The 17,740-nt window shown below is 45.9% G+C and overlaps 1 protein-coding gene across 2 annotated transcripts; it reads left to right on the forward strand.

Moving 5' to 3' along the window:
- The first annotated feature begins 158 nt into the window (after positions 1–158).
- On the forward strand, positions 159–16,457 carry LOC309355828 (asialoglycoprotein receptor 1-like). 2 transcript variants are annotated; one of them, XM_081887018.1, is made up of 9 exons: positions 159–231; positions 3,549–3,644; positions 5,059–5,181; positions 5,350–5,445; positions 6,420–6,491; positions 9,459–9,551; positions 12,903–13,051; positions 14,180–14,286; positions 16,215–16,457. In XM_081887018.1, the coding sequence occupies exons 2-9, from the start codon at positions 3,611–3,613 to the stop codon at positions 16,357–16,359; spliced, it is 819 nt and encodes a 272-aa protein (XP_081743144.1). In that variant the 5' UTR covers positions 159–231; positions 3,549–3,610; the 3' UTR covers positions 16,360–16,457. The 2 variants fall into 2 exon arrangements, with proteins under 2 accessions (XP_081743144.1, XP_081743143.1); XM_081887017.1 differs by lacking the exon at positions 159–231 and adding an exon at positions 1,915–2,373.
- Positions 16,458–17,740: the final 1,283 nt, after the last annotated feature.

A 17,740-nucleotide genomic window follows, 5' to 3' on the forward strand; every position in this document is an offset into this window, starting at 1 on the left:
CCATGCTTAAGTTGGCCTGTGTATTGTGGCCCAGGGTCCTGGGCTGGCTGTGTTGGAGCCAGCGAAAGGATTTCTCTTTTCCCTGCAGCCGGAAAACTCTAAATTTGGGCATGGCAGATGAGCGATGTTGACAGTTCAAAGATTGGGGGCGAGGAGTCCATAGCGAAAGTCTCCGTGGGGAAGGGCGACAGCAAACGGACCCATAGAGAGACAGAAAAACAGGTAAAGAAGGTATATTAATGTATTTTTAATCTTTGTTGGAAGCCACCCAGAGTGGCTGGGGAAATTAGTACAAATAAATTATTATTATTATTATTATTATTATTATTATTATTATTATTATTATTGCCCTCTGGCCTGTAGATCCTCTACCCTAGGGTTACCAGATGTCCCTGTTTCCTGGGGACAATCACCGGATTTGTAAATAAATCCCCGGGCAAATTCCATCCCCGGAATGTCCCCGGATTTTATCTAATTTCCCTGGGAAACGCAGCAGCGGCAGTCTCAGCAGCCCAGAGCAGTTGGGTCTTGGCTGGTTTCAGGAGCTGCTCAGAAGTCCCCATATGACGGTGGTGTAGGGGCTCAAAGATGCAGTTTCCGGGCTGCCTCCACCTTCCCTGACCCCAGAAACTAAGCTGTGAAGGGAGGCTTCACGCTGCCTATTGGACCAGCCCTGATCTCAACTCCTACTTGCGTGCAAGCAGGAGCGGAGCAGAGGTTGTTAGAATTCCTGCTCCGTGATTGCAGCCATGGGATTTTTGTCTTCCAGGTATGTTTTGACTCCACAGAGTAGGAAGTGACGGAGACAGGATGTTTGTGTTACAGTGGTACCTCGGGTTACAGACGCTTCAGGTTATATACGCCTCAGGTTACAGAGTCCGCTCACCCAGAAATAGTACCTCGGGTTAAGAACTTTGCTTCAGGATGAGAACAGAAATCGTTCTCCAGCGGCAGCGGGAGGCCCCATTAGCTAAAGTGGTGCTTCAGGTTAAGAACAGTTTCAGGTTAAGAACGGACCTCCGGAACGAATTAAGTTCTTAACCTGAGGTAAAGGACCCCTGACCATTAGGTCCAGTCATGGCTGACTCTGGAGTTGCGGTGCTCATCTCGCTTTACTGGCCGAGGGAGCCGGCGTCCAGCTTCCAGGTCATGTGGCCAGCAGGACTAAGCCGCTTCTGGCGAACCAGAGCAGTGCACGGAAACGCCGTCTACCTTCCCGCTGGAGCGGTACCTATTTATCTACTTGCACTTTTGACGTGCTTTTGAACTGCTAGGTTGGCAGGAGCAGGGACCGAGCAACGGGAGCTCACCCTGTCGCGGGGATTCGAACCGCCGACCTTCTGATCGGCAAGTCCTAGGCTCTGTGGTTTAACCCACAGTGCCACCTGCGTCCCTAACCCAAGGTACCACTGTATAATAAGCCAACTATGGCAAGAAGCCTGACACACTTTCAGATGTGGTGAGCTAACTACAGTGGCACCTCGGTTTTAAAAACAGTCCGGTTTACAAACTCCAGAAACAGTGTCCCGGTTTGTGAACTTTACCTCGGTCTAAGAACGGAATCCGAACTTTGGAAGGGCACCTCATTAGGAAAAGCGCCCCTTTTAAGAACAGTTTCAGTTTAAGAAGGTACACCCGGAATGGATTAAGTTCGTAAACCGACGTACCACTGTAGTGTCTGTTTTTAAACTTGCACAGATCAGCAGTTTCAACGAGAAATCTTCACGTGCTCACGGTTTGGGGCCTACAGAACAGGAAGGGAAGCTAAAAAAGTTCTGTTTCTCTTGCCTGCATGAGTATAGTTCCGCTTTTTTTATTTTTTTGCCTGCCTGATGGAGGTTCCTCATTTCTGAAATAACCCTGTAGGACGTTTTATAGTCTTTCAGTATAAAAGCAGACCCCAGCGGCTAAATCGAGGCTTCCAGCCTTTTCAGATGTATCTCACTGGAGCCCTGTGCGGTAAATAAATTGGCCCTCCCTCGTTGAACCCGTGTCTGTCTGGGGAAAATCCTGCAACAGCACGGGGTTGGACTAGATGACCCCTGGATCCCTTTTTGCTCGACACTTCAACTCTCTTTGGGAGCCAATCCAAAAGGGCTGCCTGTCAGTCCTTTTGAGGAGATAATGATCCATTTGCCGGAGCCGTAGAAACATCGATTGGTTCCAAAAATCTGGACGCAGTCAGGAGAAATGGATCGTTGTGTCCCCCCCCCCCACATGCGTCCGCCTCGAGAATTTTATCTTTGCTTGTGGTTTTTTCTGAAAGGGAAGTGTTGGGGGAGCTGAGGAGCGACCTCCGAGTAAGGAAAAGTCACAGCGTTTGGGACTTCTGAGTTTGGAGAAAAAGGCAAGCAAAAGGGGACGTGAGAAGAGGTTTGTATAACATTGATATGCATGGGCATTCGAGGGAGCTGAACGTTGCAGATTCAGCGCAGAGTTGGACTGCGGAACTCCCTGCCACTGGAGGCAGTGACGGCTTTAAAAGAGAATTAATGGAGAGGGCTATTGGTGGCTACTAGGCAGAATGCCTGTGCCCTGCCTCCAAGGCTTCCAAATCCAACCACAAGAGGGGAGAACGGGTCCTGTGTTCGAATCCTGATCGCGGGTTTCCTACGATGGGCACCCGGTTGGCCACTGTGAGAACAGGATCCTGGACTCGATGGGCCACGGGCCTGATCCTGCAGAGCTCTTCTCATGCTCTTACGTTCCAGACGACTCCTAGCAGGGTGAAAAATATCTGGGTCTGAAACCAATCCATTTGGCCATACTGGAAAATCAAACAGGAGCATTCAGATTGCAGTCTGATTTGTGTGTTTTTCCCACCACCAGGAAATATTCTGTAGCTCAGTTTTGTTTTCTCTTTAGAGCAATAATTTTCAGTGTTGAATTTTGAGGTGTCTTCGCCAACTCCAGGGTTCGGCATTAAATCAGTTTTTTCCCCATTTGGAAATTTCAGTGCGTCGATATCAAACAATTGTAGTCATCTGTAGGCAATGTTTTCACTTAAATCTTAGCTCCAGGTTAATGTAAGTAAGCCAAAATTCATGTCAAACTGAGACCCCATGGTTGTTCCGGCTGGAATAATGCAAAAAATTAAAATGGATTGTGGTTGCTAACTCTTTGGAATCGCAGCCTATTTGGAAACTAATTTCAGTGAAATACATTTAATCTGATGGCTGCGGCAATTAACACCCTGCTTTTCCTTTTGGTGCGTAAAACCACCACCGTATTTCGTACGTTTTTAGAGAGAGCCTGTGTTAATGATTGAGGGTGTGTTTATTAATCTGCGTATTTTAAACCTGTGTGTCTGATGATGAGGAATTTCCCAATTTGAAGGCGGCGTTTTGGACTTTGCCGTGTCAATATCTGGCCTAAATCAACTGGGAGGGAGCTGGACTTGTGGAATCTATTGACTTTGAAGTTGGTTGGTTTGTTACTATAAACTCAGAGAAATCCACTACTTTTACATTGAAAGCATGGGCGTAGCCAAGATTTATGTTGCAGGGGGCAGGATTTTTGCCTTCAAAATCCCATCCTTCTGGTTCCAGGTTTTTCATGCCCTCTCTGATCCAGAGTGATCAAGCGTCGCCAAGACACTAGATCCCCAAATATGGAGGACAAGGAGGAGGATCAGAGCAGCGGAGGTACGTTTCTCTGTCCATCCTGTTTCTCTGTCTTTCGCAAACACTCACCTTGTGTATTTCACCATATTTCTTACCCCGTATGCGCCCATGGTGACGGTGCCACATAAAAACCCATTTCACTTCTGTAAGAAATCAATCTCTTTTTATGTGGCGGCACCTTTGGAACTCCCTGCCAATTGATATCAGGTGGGAACTTGATTGGCGCCTGCGAAAAATATTCTTATCCAGGAAAACGTACCCAGGAGTTTAGAAAGTGGATGCAACCCCAAAACATATGTGTGTGTGTGTGTGTGTGTGTGTATAAAACACAGGTTAATACGGTGGTACTTCAGGTTACATACGCTTCAGGTTACACACTCTGCTAACCCAGAAATATTACCTCGGGTTAAGAACTTTGCTTCAGGATGAGAACAGAAATCGCGCAGCGGCAGCAGGAGGCCCCATTAGCTAAAGTGGTGCTTCAGGTTAAGAACAGTTTCAGGTTAAGAACAGACATCCAGAATGAATTAAGTACTTAACCCGAGGTACCACTGTATATAAAAAAGAAAAACAGTTCCATCTATAAACCAATTCCGTCTATAAAAACAACACCGACATTCAAAAACAATTGAAGATTTCGTTTCAGTACTGGGATAAAGATCCCCTCTTCAAAACCTCCTTCAAGAATCTCCTTCTAGGTAGGACCTGCGACTGAGGCTGGATCTACGCCGATCTAGAAAAAACGCTTTAAAAAACAGTATTGTGGCTCTCAATGCAATTTCCCGTTGACATCTCTGCTCTATAGCGCCCTCTGCTGGCACATGGAGGAGCCTGTCATTTACAATTCCAATGACAGGCTCCTCAACACATTGGCGATTCACCATAAGTTAACCCTTCAGGGCCAGGCGACGGCTCTTTTTGCTGCTGAGCTAAACGCTGTCCAAAAGCGAGAGCGTTGCCTATAACACATTTTTCATGTTTTAACTGAGCGGCGTAGATTAGCCCAGAGGTGGGATGGCTATCTGTCAGGGATTCTTCCGCTGTAATTCCTGCATGGCTCGGGGTTCAGCTAGATGACCCGTGGGGGTCCCATCAAACTCTGAAATACTTGGATAGGGGTCAGCAAACTTTTTCAGCAGGGGGCTGGTCCACCATCCCTCAGACCTTGTGGCAGGCTGGACTATATTTTTTTGCGGGGGAAATGAATGAATTCCTACGTCCCACAAATCACCCAGAGATGCATTTTAAATAAAAGGACACATTCTACTCATGTAAAAACACGCTGATTCCCGGATAGTCCACGGGCTGGATTGAGAAGTCGATTGGGCCGGATCTGGCCCCCAGGCCTTAGTTTGCCTACCCACGTTCTAGGATAACGCAAGCAGTCAAGGTGGGAAGGCAGGAATAGGCTGAAAAGGCTTCTTTATCCCTGCAGAATTCGGCCTGCACCCCTCGGACTCCTGGGGACGGGGCGTCTGCCCTGGCCACCGCCTGGTGTTCATCCTGCTGGGACTCATCTGCGTCTTCACCATTGCCATCGCTGTGTTCGGCTTAACGGGTGAGTAGTGGCTCGGCTGGTGAGATGTCCGGCTCCTTGGGTGTGGGTGTGGCAAAGAGGGGTAAAGGTAAAGGGACCCCTGACCATTAGGTCCAGTCGTGGCCGAGTCTGGGGTTGCAAAAGGCACCTAGAAGAATGGGAGTTTCGAACTTTGCTCCCTCTCCCCAGGTCGGAAATCTGTCGGTGAATTGAAAGGGATGGAGGAGACTTTGAAAAGCATCAACCGCACGGTCTCGGCGGAGATCACCGCTCTGAAAAAGAAGGGTGAGTCCAGGAAGCAGATCTTCTTTCCAAGTGTAAGGGAAAGGGAAAGGGACCCCTGACCATTAGCTCCAGTTGTGACCGACTCTGGGGTTGCGGCGCTCGTCTCACTTTATTGGCCGAGGGAGCCGGCGTCCAGCTTCCGGGTCATGTGGCCAGCATGACTAAGCTGCTTCTGGCGAACCAGAGCAGCGCACGGAAATGCCGTTTACCTTCCCGCCGGAGTGGTACCTATTGATCTACTTGCACTTTGACATGCTTTCGAACTGCTAGGTGGGCAGGAGCTGGGACCGAGCAATGGGAGCTCACCCCATCGCAGGGATTCGAACTGCCGACCTTCTGATTGGCAAGACCTAATGGTCAGGGGTCCCTTTACCTTTACCTAATCCCCATGTTACACCCCCCAAACTACATCACTCATACATCACGGTTACATCAAGAAAGGGGAGGTCTGGTGGCCGTAATCTGAGCATCCTGGACCCTGCCCCATGGTTCCCCTTGCCCTCCACCAAACACCCATCAAGTGGAACAAAAAAGATATTTACATTTCCCTGTTTCCCTGTCAAGTTAATCACATCCTTTTGTCTTCATTTGGGTTTGTTATTTCTGGAATCGCACTCATGTATCAGGATGCCAGGGATTATCACTCAGGCAGAGCGGCTGCTGAGAAGCTGAGCTCACCTGTCTATATGAATTTCTGAAGTTTTCCCAGTGAGCCAGTACAGAGATCCATTGATCAGTGAATTCTTACATATGGTATCATGCAGCAAAGGCCCTTTGAATAGACAGGAAGAAACTGTGACGAAGTGTTTTGCGGGGAGAAATCACAAAAGTCACAAAAGCGATAGTGCTGATTTTGGTAGTGGGCTGCATATGCATGATATCTGCTGGAGGGGCAACGCCCCCAACCTGTACACAAATTCCTGCAACATCCCCAAACCATTTCCTTCAACCTCACCTCTTTCTGCTGGTTTCAGAGGCAGAAGATTTGAAGCAGCTGGTGAAAATTGAACATATGGTACAAAACCTGACCGAGGAGGCGAAGGAAGGTGCGTCCGCACAGAAGCAGCTGTGAGACAGATGTGGGGGTTTCCCCCCCTGTGTGAAGGGAGGTGGTGGTTTCACCTGAATTTGGGCAGGCTATACTTTTTAGTTATTAATTTAGGTTAGTAACGATTTTGTTGCTGCTATTATTATTTCTAATAATGATAAGGTAAAGGGACCCCTGACCATTAGGTCCAGTCGTGGCCGACTCTGGGGTTGCGGCGCTCATCTTGCTTTATTGGCCAAGGGAGCCGGCGTACAGCTTCTGGGTCATATGGCCAGCAGGACTAAGACGCTTCTGGCAAACCAGAGCAGCACACGGAAACGCCGTTTACCTTCCCGTACCTATATATCTACTTGCACTTTGACATGCTTTCGAACTGCTAGGTTGGCAGGAGCAGGGACCGAGCAACGGGAGCTCACCCTGTCATTGCGGGGATTTAAACCGCCGACCTTCTGATCGGCAAGCCTTAGGCTCTGTGGTTTAACCCACAGCGCCACCCGCGTCCCTTTCTAATAATGATACCCCTTCATTATACAACTTTAGGCGCCAGGCAAAAAGGTTCCTCTTCAACCAAGCCTTTGGTTAATTGATATACAATGCCCTTTTAAAATTGTGTGTGTGTGTGTGTGTGTGTGTGTGTGTGTGTGTGTGTGTGTGTTATTGGGTTGTTTTCATTTTCTTTTCCTATTTTTATATATTTTTTATTAATTTTTCTGTTTCACAATTTAGAGCGCTCATTTAAGCAACCTTAAAATATCGGTGATTTCCCTTCTTCTCTTTCCATGGCTCATTTTGCATATCATAAATCCTTGTATATTTTACTAAACGATTCAGTATTCCATTATTAACATCCATCAAAACATATTTACACTGCTGAATTTATCTTAATGCTGCTAATGTTTTCAAGTGTAAACAGTGCCCCCCCATATATTCAATAAACATTTTCTAATCATCTTTAAACGTATGTTCTTCTTGTTCTCTTATTCTATATTCAAAACAAAACAAAATAAATAAAATAAAATAAAAAAATTCCTTCCAGTAGCACCTTAGAGACCAACTAAGTTAGTTATTGGTATGAGCTTTCGTGTGCATGTACACTTCTTCAGATATTCTATCTGTTAGGTTCATAAGCTGCACATATTCCATCAGTTTTAAGTTCCCATTCTTCTTTAGTTGGGACCTCACTCGTTTTCCATTTTTGGGCTAACAAAACATGGGGTGCAGTAGTGACATACATAAATAACATTTTTTGATACCTGGGAATTTCCGTCTGAATTATTTCCCAACGAAAAGGAGACTGGTTTTTTCTTAGGGGGGGATGACGTACTTTTCCCCCCAATTCATTATGGATTATTTTCATTTTCAATTTGATTATGCATTTTGTGATTTTATATTGTGATTTTATGCTCCGAACTGCCCTGAGACCTGAGGATATAGGGCAGTATACTACTACTACTGTAGCACCCTGCTTGTGGTTAACGCTTAGCTGGAATGAAATATTCAACGCAGCAATAGAGAAATTAAAATAATAATTTATTTGTCGGACAAATAAATGAGAGACACAGTGGTATATGATTACCAAAGCTCTGCCCACTCCAGCCCTGATAGCCAGCACTTATATTTCCTCAGCCCAGCCCCCTTGCTCCTCCTTTGGCTGCCTCTGTCCAATCAGCCTGGTTGAAATTCCTATTGGCTGTTTGCTAGAACCAATCATAAAAGATACACCCATTTCCTGTTACCTTTTATGGGAGACAAAGAGCTATATTTCCTTCTATCCATAAATGGCAGACAAGTAGCCATATATCTTACATTTGCCTCGACAAGGCACCTTAATTACCAGATCACCTTTTGCCCTTGTTACCCTATTGCCCTATTGCCCTATTCACTCCAAAACAGATGGCTAAAACAGATCTTGGGTTCACATTCTCACACACCATCAATGAAATAAGAATCTAACATAAGAATCTAACATTTCTTACTTTCTAAATCCTTTGCATAATTACATTTAAGCCAATATATTTCATACATAACATATATAGATTTTTAGATGCAAAGGCCTTTTCAAAGTAAAAAGGAACTTAGTAAAAACACTTTCCAAAAGCAACTCCTTAAATTTACACCCCCCCTTTCAAGCCAGCTGCTGTTTCTATTAGCTCTTGCCCTTTAACCTTATGAAAATGTGGCTAAAGCCTAATGGGAGGCACATGGTATTATTTTCTGTTAAACAATAAATCCTACTATTTACCAACTCTTAATTAGTGTTTTTGCAGCTTGATTGTATTCTGTAATATGTGGGGTCAGTGTGACCTTTTTGCTCCCAGCTTATAATTCCCTTTTACAACTTTGAGAATTTTGGCTCCTGCTATAAATCAGGGGGGCCCTTGTCCAGGAGGATAAACATCTGCCAAAGTCTTTTAGCCAGCTGGTCTTCTGCCTGGCATAAAAACACACAAGCATCTGCAAATATATTTTTTTAAGCTCATTTTAAAATACAAGTCTTGATCAGATGCCTCACTAGGGACGCGGGTGGCACTGTGGGTTAAATCACAGAGCCTAGGACTTGACTACTACTACTACAACAAATTTTATATCCCTCATTTTCCTGTGCCCGAGGTAGTTATTGCCTACAAAAACTATAAGGAATACGAAAAGCTAAAAACACATAAGAGATAATGGTTAAAAAGCATAGCTGCCAACGTTTCCCTTTTTAAAAGGGAAATTCCCTTATTCTAAATAGGATTCCTCGCAAGAAAAGGGAAAAGTTGACGGCTGTGTTAAAAAGCAATTACGCCATAACAAATTAAAACCATGTGAGAAAACAAATCTTTAAAATACAGGTAACAGAAACAGCCTAGCCCATTTAAACGCCCTTTGCGTAGAAAACGGTCAGTCCTTGAAAATTCGCTGGGGGGGGGGGTTCAAGAAGAATCATATTGAATGACCCTCATTTCCCTTTGGCCTCATCCAGTGAAAACCCAGTTCCAAGAACAGATCTCTAAACTGCGGACCAGTGTGCGGACCCAGAACTGCGAAGTGGAGAGCATTAAAAGCAACAAGACAGGTCAGGAATGAATCGGGGAGCCGGGCTCAAGCGTCTGTCTGGAAAAGGGGGGTGCATAACTGTGGAAAGGTGGCTCTTGCAATAATTCCCTGGTCCTGAATGGGGCAACTGTGCCCCCGAAGGACCAGGTGCGCAGCCTGGGAGTCATTTTGGACTCACCGCTGTCCATGGAGGCGCAGGTCAGTTCTGTGTCCAGGGTGGCTGTCTGTCAGCTCCATCTGGTACGCAGGATGAGACCCTCCCTGCCCTCAGACTGTCTCACCAGAGTGGTGCAGAGTGCTCTGGTTATCTCCCACTTGGACTACTGCAATGCGCTCTACATGGGGCTACCTTTGAAGGTGACCCGGAAACTACAGTTAATCCAGACTGCAGCAGCTAGACTGGGGACTGGGAGCGGCTGCCAAGACCACATAACACCGGTCCTGAAAGACCTACACTGGCTCCCAGGACGTTTCTGAGCACAATTCACAGTATTGGGGCTGACCTCGAAAGCCTTAAACGGCCTCAAAGTCCCAGTAGACCTGAAGGAGCGTCTCCACCCCCATTGTTCAGCCCGGACACTGAGGTCCAGCGCCGAGGGCCTTCTGGTGGTTCCCTCATTGCGAGAAGTAAGGTTATAGGGAACAAGGCAGAGGGCCTTCTCGGTGGTGGCGCCCACCCTGTGGAACACCCTCCTTTCTGATGTGAAGGAAATAAGTAGCTATCCTATCTTTAAAAGACACCTAATGGCAGCCCTGTTCAGGGAAGTTTTTAATATTTAACGCTGTATTGTTTTTAATTCTTGATTGGGAACTGCCCAGAGTGGCTGGGGAAACTCAGTCAGATGGGCGGGGTATAAATAAATTATTATTATTATTATTATTATTATTATTATTATTATTATTATTATTCTCAGCATCTCCAAGTCATCAGGTGTGCATTTCGGTGTTTTTATCTTGCAAATTGCCCTGTGATCCTTGGATGAAGGGTGGTACCAAGAAATAATAATAATAATAATAATAATAATAATAATAATAATAATAATAATAGGAAGTGGCTTTTTCGGTGGATTAGAGCATATATTGGGGAACCCGTCTTTCAAATACTCCAAATGGCCTCGTTCTCCGTCCGGTTCTGGGCACCCTATTTTAAAGAGGAGATGGACAAGCTGGAAGGTGTGCAGAGTAGGGCAACCAAGGTAACCACTGGTTTGGAAAACAAGCCCGTTGAGGAACGGTTGAGGGAGCTGGGTGTGTTTAGCCTGGAAAAGAGGAGACTGAGAGGAGATATGAGAGCCATCTTCCAATATCTCAAGGTCTGCCCCATGGAGCGAGCTTGTTTTCTCCTGCTCCGGAGGGCAGGACTCGAACCCTTGGCTTCATTTTAAGCAGAGCTTGGGTGGCCATCTGTCAGGAAAGCTTCAGCTGAGATTCTTACATTCCAGGGGAGTTGGACTAGATGAGCTTTGGGGTCCCTTCCAACAACAGTGGTCCCTTGGTTCCCAAACACAGAAAATCCAGAAGTACACGTTCCGGTTTTCAAACGTTTCTCAGAAGCCGAACGTCCGACGCGGCTGTCGGCTATTGTTTCCGGGGAGCTTGCACCAATCAGAAGCTGTGCCTTGGTTTTCGAACATTTCAGAAGTCAAACAGACTTCGAGAACCAAGGTAGTGCTATATTTGGAGTTTTTGTTTTTGCTATTTATTTTGCCTTTTTGTTTTTGAGGCTTTTTCGGTTAATTTCTTTTCGTGAACCCAGTTCAGCTTCTGATCGATTGATTGATTGATTGTGTGACTGTGGAAATGGATAAAAGCCCCCAATCCAAACAAGGACTATGATCAGTGCAGCTAAGAATTATTTTTTTTTTAATTTTTATCGTCTACAATACTGTCCTATTTATTTTATAGTACAGTACATTGATTACTGCTTTCATTTTAGGGATTGATTGTTTCGTTAGATAGTAAAATTCATGTTCAATGGCTGTTTTTTTTAAGGGGTTGTTTTTAAAAGTCTGGAACGGATTAATCCATTTTGCATTACTTTCTATGAGAAAGGGCACCTTGGTTTTGCAACGCTTTGGTTTTGGAACAGATCTCCAGAACGGATTAAGTTTGAGAACCACGATTCTATGGTTCTGTGAAGTTATCACAGCTATCCCACAGAGGGAACCACCTCAAAGTGATAGAATCATAGAATCATAGAGTTGGAGGAGACCTCAAGGACCATCGAGTCCAACCCCCTGCCAAGCAGGAAACCCCATCAGAGCACTCCTGACATATGGTTGTCAAGCCTCTGCTTAAAGACCTCCAAAGAAGGAGACTCCACCACACTCCTTGGCAGCAAATTCCACTGTCAAACAGCTCTTACTGTCAGGAAGTTCTTCCTAATGTTGAGGTGGAATCTTCTTTCTTGTAGTTTGGATCCATTGCTCCGTGTCCGCTTCTCTGGAGCAGCAGAAAACAACCTTTCTCCCTCCTCTCTGTGACATCCTTTTATATATTTGAACATGGCTATCATATCACCCCAATTGGCATAGTCGGCCAATTGGTAGTAAACAAGGATAGAACTTTCTTTATGTATGCTACAACAGCAGCAAGAATTCTTATAGCAAAGTACTGGAAGACACAAGAATTACCCACCGTGGAAGAATGGCAGATGAAAGTGATCGACTACATGGGCTTGGCAGAGATGACGAGCAGAATCCGAGACCGGGGAAGAGCAACGGCGGAAGAAGATTGGAAAAAATTTAAAGACTATTTAAAGAAATATTCAAAAATCAGTGAATGCTAGATTGATGTTGAATAAGAAAAATAGGGGTTAATAGCGACAATGGTGAAGTGGAAGAATTTGAATAATTGACATAATTAATTTGAAAATAAGGGAGGGATTTGTTGATTAAATAATTTGACACGAGAATGCAGAAAGGGGAGGTATGAGGAAGTCGGGAAAGTAAGGATAATGAAATTAAGAGTCTGAAATTATACGTGTTTGTATGTTTTTCTTTATTGTTTTGTCTTTTTATGTTATAGATGGAAAACTGAATAAAAATTATTTGGGAAAAAAGAAAAAGAAAAGAAAACAACCTTTCTCCCTCCTCTATGTGACATCCTTTTATATATTTGAACATGGCTATCATATCACCCCTTAACCTCCTCTTCTCCAGGCTAAACATGCCCAGCTCCCTTAGCCATTCCTCATAAGGCATCGTTTCCAGGCCTTTGACCATTTTGGTTGCCCTCCTCTGGACACGTTCCAGTTTGTCAGTGTCCTTCTTGAACTGGTTTGATGTTTGCCAGCTGACTCTTTTTTGTAAGGCAGCGTGGATCAGAGTTTGACCTCTCTTTCATTCTTTACCCCCCCTCCCCCCAAAAGTGGGAAGCCACTGCTGCCTAAAAGGTTGGCTCCCGTTTAGTCGCAGCTGCTACTGGCTCTCCAAAACGGACAAGTCTTGGGACGAAGCCAAGCTGGACTGCGAAGATAAAGATGCCCACCTGGTCATCATCACCAGCTACCTGGAACAGGTAAGTTGGCCTGAACTCTAGGCGGGAGAAACACCTTTGAAGGTGACCCAGAAACTGCAACTAATCCAGAATACAGCAACCAGACTGGGGACTGGGAGCGGCTGCCGAGACCACATAACACCGGTCCTGAAAGACCTACATTGGCTCCCAGGACGTTTCCGAGCACAATTCAAAGTGTTGGTGCTGACCTTGAAAGCCCTAAACTGTCTCAAAGGTCCAGTAGACCTGAAGGAGCGTCTCCACCTCCATTGTTCTGCCCGGACACTGAGGTCCAGCTCCGAAGGCCTTTTGGTGGTTCCCTCATTGTGAGAAATGAGGTTACAGGGAACCAGGCATAGGGCCTTCTCGGTGGTGGCACCCACCCTGTGGAACGCCCTCCTGTCAGATGTCAAGGAAATAAACAACTACAGTCATACCTCGGGTTGAATGTGCTTCGGGACGAGCGCGTTCAAGTTGCGCTCGGCAGCAACCCGGAAGTAACGGAGCGCGTCACTTCCGTGTTTCGCCGCTTGCTCATGTGCAGACACTCAAAATGAAGTCACGCGCATGCGCCGAAGCGCTGAAACGTGACACGCACAGACGCGCGGACACGGGTTACGTTTGCTTCTAGATGCGAACGGGGCTCCGGAACGGATCCCGTTCGCATCTAGCGGTACCACTGTAGCTGACTTTTAGAAGACGTCTGAAGGAAATTTTATTGTGTATATTAATGTTGGAAAATTTATTGTGTTTTCTGTTGGGAACCGCTCAGAGTGGCTGGGGAAACCCAGCCAGATGGGCGGGGTATAAATAAGAAATCATGTCTGAATTGTGCATTGCTTTGTAACGATTTGTTGGGTCTCTGGACCGTAATAAAGATAGATAGATAGATGATAGATAGATAGATAGATAGATAGATAGATAGATAGATAGATATAGATAGATTATTATTACAGCTGTGTTGGGACAAACAGCAAACCGTGGAAAATGCAACGGACGTTTGTTCCGATCCAACGCTAAATCACACGGGGTTTTCCTGGAAAGTGCAAAAGGAACTATGGATGAGCCCTAAGAAATGCAATTCATAACACCAACTAAAACCGCAATCTGCCCCCGGTGACACCACTTCTGCCCTCTCTCTCTCTCCAGCAATTTGTGGCCCAGCTCACGAAGCCCCGGAACACTTGGATCGGCTTGACCATGGCTAGCGGCGCCTGGAAGTGGGTGGATGGGACGGGCTATACCATCCGCAGAATGTGAGTTTGACCCCCTGCCCACCTGGTGTCCACTCGCATTGCCCTTTTGTGAGGTTCCATATGCTGGGTATATAATTCAAGAGGATATTTTGCTCTGTAAATGCGAGGTTGTTCCGTACAGTCCTGTTGATGGTTTCAGTTACCTTCTGCCAAAAATCTTTAGGGCAATGAAAAAAGCATATGTTTTAGAGAAGCATTATCCCTATTGCATCTCCGGCCATTCGATACCTTAGATAGCCCTTTTTAAAAACAAATGTAATGGGGTCCAGGTGATGCGGTTGGCGCTGTGGTCTAAACCACAGAGCCTAGGACTTGCCGATCAGAAAGTCGGTGGTTCGAATCCCCGCGACGGGGTGAGCTCCCGTTGCTCGGTCCCTGCTCCTGCCAACCTAGCAGTTCGAAAGCACGTCAAAGTGCAAGTAGATAAAGAGGTACCACTCCGGTGGGAAGGTAAACGGGGTTTCCGTGCGCTGCTCTGGTTCGCCAGAAGCGGCTTAGTCCTGCTGGCCACATGACCCGGAAGCTGTACGCCGGCTCCCTCGGCCAATAAAGCGAGATGAGCACTGCAACCCCAGAGTCGGCCAGGACTGGACCTAATGGTCAGGGGTCCCTTTACCTTTAATGGGGTCCAGTATATTCCAAATATTATTTTTTGTTGTATGTGGCTCTCTGATCTGATCTGAACCTTCGCAGGAGCATTCAAGGCACATGACGGTTTTGCTCGGGCTGCCATTTTTCTTTCCTTCCTCTTGTTGTAAACAAAAATTGCCCTTTTCCCTTACTGGGTATCCAAGAGCCCATATAGAGTCCTTACATAGGTTCCCTATTGGTAGGAGAAGATAACAGAGGCCAAGCAGAGAATATTGAGAAGCAAAGCAGCTAGTAAGCCTGATCTTTATTGATCTGTTGCAACAGGGTGCCCCCTTCACATGCAGGAGAGAGGAGAATCCCAGAAAAATGGTGCACAAGGCCTTATAAAGACTTTTGAAATTGCCACCCTGTAGATCAAGACCACCCCCAGAAACATCATACATACATCACAGAAGGGGTGTAACCTAAGACCATCCCTCAGATGTTGTTGTTTAGCCGTTTAGCCATGTCCGACTCTTCGTGACCCCCTGGACCAGAGCACACCAGGCCCTCCTGTCTTCCACTGCCTCCTGCAGTTTGGTTAAACTCATGCTGGTAGCTTCAAGAACACTGTCCCACCATCTCATCCTCCGTCGTCCCCTTCTCCTTGCGCCCTCCATCTTTCCCAACATAAGGGTCTTTTCCAGGGAGTCTTCTCTTCTCATGAGGTGGCCAAAGTATTGGAGCCTCAGCTTCAGGATCTGTCCTTCCAGTGAGCACTCAGGGCTGATTTCCTTCAGAATGGAGAGGTTGGATCTTCTTGCAGTCCATGGGACTCTCAAGAGTCTCCTCCAGCACCAGAATTCAAAAGCATCCATTCTTTGGCGATCAGCCTTCTTGATGGTGCAGCTCTCACTTCCATACATCACTACTGGGAGAACCACTACTGGGAGAACCCCTCAGATACATCATACCTACAGAAAAGGAGGTCTACAGCAGAAATCTGAGTGCTTTGTTTACCTCCTGTCTGCCAGGTTACCTGTTAATGGTCACTTGATTGGATTGCCTGGCCAGCCTTTTGTAATGATAAATACTTAGTTCCTGAGCCAGGTCACAGACTCACACCCTATTCATTATCTTAAATGTGCCTTTAAGACAGGATTTGTGAGGAAAGAGACAATGGGGAGGTTTCCCACTTTGACCCTGCTGAGAAAACATTTGCTCAGTTTGGGAATAAAAAATGGTTCCAGGTTGGCCTTCCTGTGATGATCTATGTACGTGCTTGGTTGGTACACTTATGAACGTTACCATATATCTAAGACCTCAAAATTCCTATCACACTCTCGCTCTCATTGCAGAGACTGGCGGCTCGGGGAACCGAATACCTTTTCCGTCGAAATGCCGTACAACCCGGCCCACTGTGCCCATCTCTACCGCGATGGGCTATGGAGCAACGAGAACTGTAACCGCCGCTACAACTGGGTGTGCGAGATGAACAGCTGAGTCGCTGGGACAGAGAGCGCCCAGCATGGAGGCCACGGAGTTTGCCAGGCCGCTCGGCCTCTTCCAAAGCAAATAAACATAACTATTTCGCAAAGAAAGGGGGCACCTTGTCATCATTGTCTATTTCCGGAACGTTTTCGTTTCTCACGGTTTTTACCGGTAATTTTATCGCTGTGTCCTTTTGGCAAACCTCGTCGACCTTAATAAATAGTAATAATCAATTTTTATTTATACCCCGCCCTTCCCGGTTCAAGAACTGGGCTCCGGGCGGCTAACAACAAATTTTAAACTCTTAAGTGTAAAAGAAGCGTAAAATACAGTATAGAAACATGACTTTGAAGTACAGTGGTACCTTGGTTCTCAAACAACTTGGAACCCAAACACTGCAAACCCGGAAGTACGTGTTCCGGTTTGCGAACCTTTTTCGGAAGCCGAACATACTCCGTTTTGAGTGTTGCGCTTGTTTTGAGTGTTATGCTGAGGTCTGTCTGTTTTTGCTATTTATTTCGTGTTTGTGTTTCTGCGGCTCTTTTTTCTTTTGTGACTGTGTGGAAACCCAGTTCAGCTACCGACTGATTGACTGTGTGACTGCAGTACATTGTGTATTTATTTCATTTTATGCATCAGTGGTCTCGTTAAATACTAAAATCCATGTTAAATTGCTGTTTTAGGGGTTGTTTTTAGAGGTCTGGAGCAGATTCATCCATTTTGCATAGCTTTCTATGGGAAAGCACGCCTCAGTTTTGGAACGCTTTGGTTTTGGAACGGACTTCCAGAACGGATTAAGTTTGAGAACCACTGTACCACTGTAGTTGTTTTGCAGCGAAGAGTTATATTCTTATTCTTAAACATTTTGGGAATGTTTAAAACGTTTTTCTTTCACGATAATTTTACTGTTTTGGTAACGAGCTTTGAGTTTGTTTGTTTGTTTTTACAATCAGGCAGTGCAGTCACAGCATAGATTAGACCAACCTTTTATGGACCATGCCCCACCTACGCATCTCTAAAATCCTGATACTCCCAGAATCCCTTGGGGGGAAAGCCATGCCAGTTCAACGCCGCTTCCCGGGGGACTCTGGGAATTGTAGTTCCATGGGGGGAAATACGACTCTCCTCACCACACTCAGCCCCAGTGACCAAACTACGTTTCCCAGGACTCTTTGCAGGTGAAAACTGTTTAAAATGGTATGATCCTGCGTGAACAGGATAGGGGTCTGGGGTTTGGCCCAATCTTACCACGATGACCGGTATTATTACTGTGAAGACAACGGCATCCTAAAAACCTTTGGCGTACTGCAAGAAGGGGAAAGGCGAAATGTTGCAAACATGTGCGTATATTTATTTATTTGATGAAGTGAAGGCTGGGTCCAGTGGGGAGGAA

Source organism: Podarcis melisellensis, assembly GCF_964234715.1.
Source record: "Podarcis melisellensis genome assembly, chromosome: 13".
Lineage (NCBI taxonomy): Eukaryota > Metazoa > Chordata > Lepidosauria > Squamata > Lacertidae > Podarcis > Podarcis melisellensis.

Coding starts and splice junctions, on each gene's coding strand:
- LOC309355828 (XM_081887018.1), top strand. CDS start 3,611: ATGGAGGACAAGGAGGAGGATCAGAGCAGCGGAG. Junction 5,446..6,419: donor CACCGCTCTGAAAAAGAAGG/GTGAGTCCAGGA, acceptor TGCTGGTTTCAG/AGGCAGAAGATTTGAAGCAG. Junction 14,287..16,214: donor GGCTATACCATCCGCAGAAT/GTGAGTTTGACC, acceptor CTCTCATTGCAG/AGACTGGCGGCTCGGGGAAC.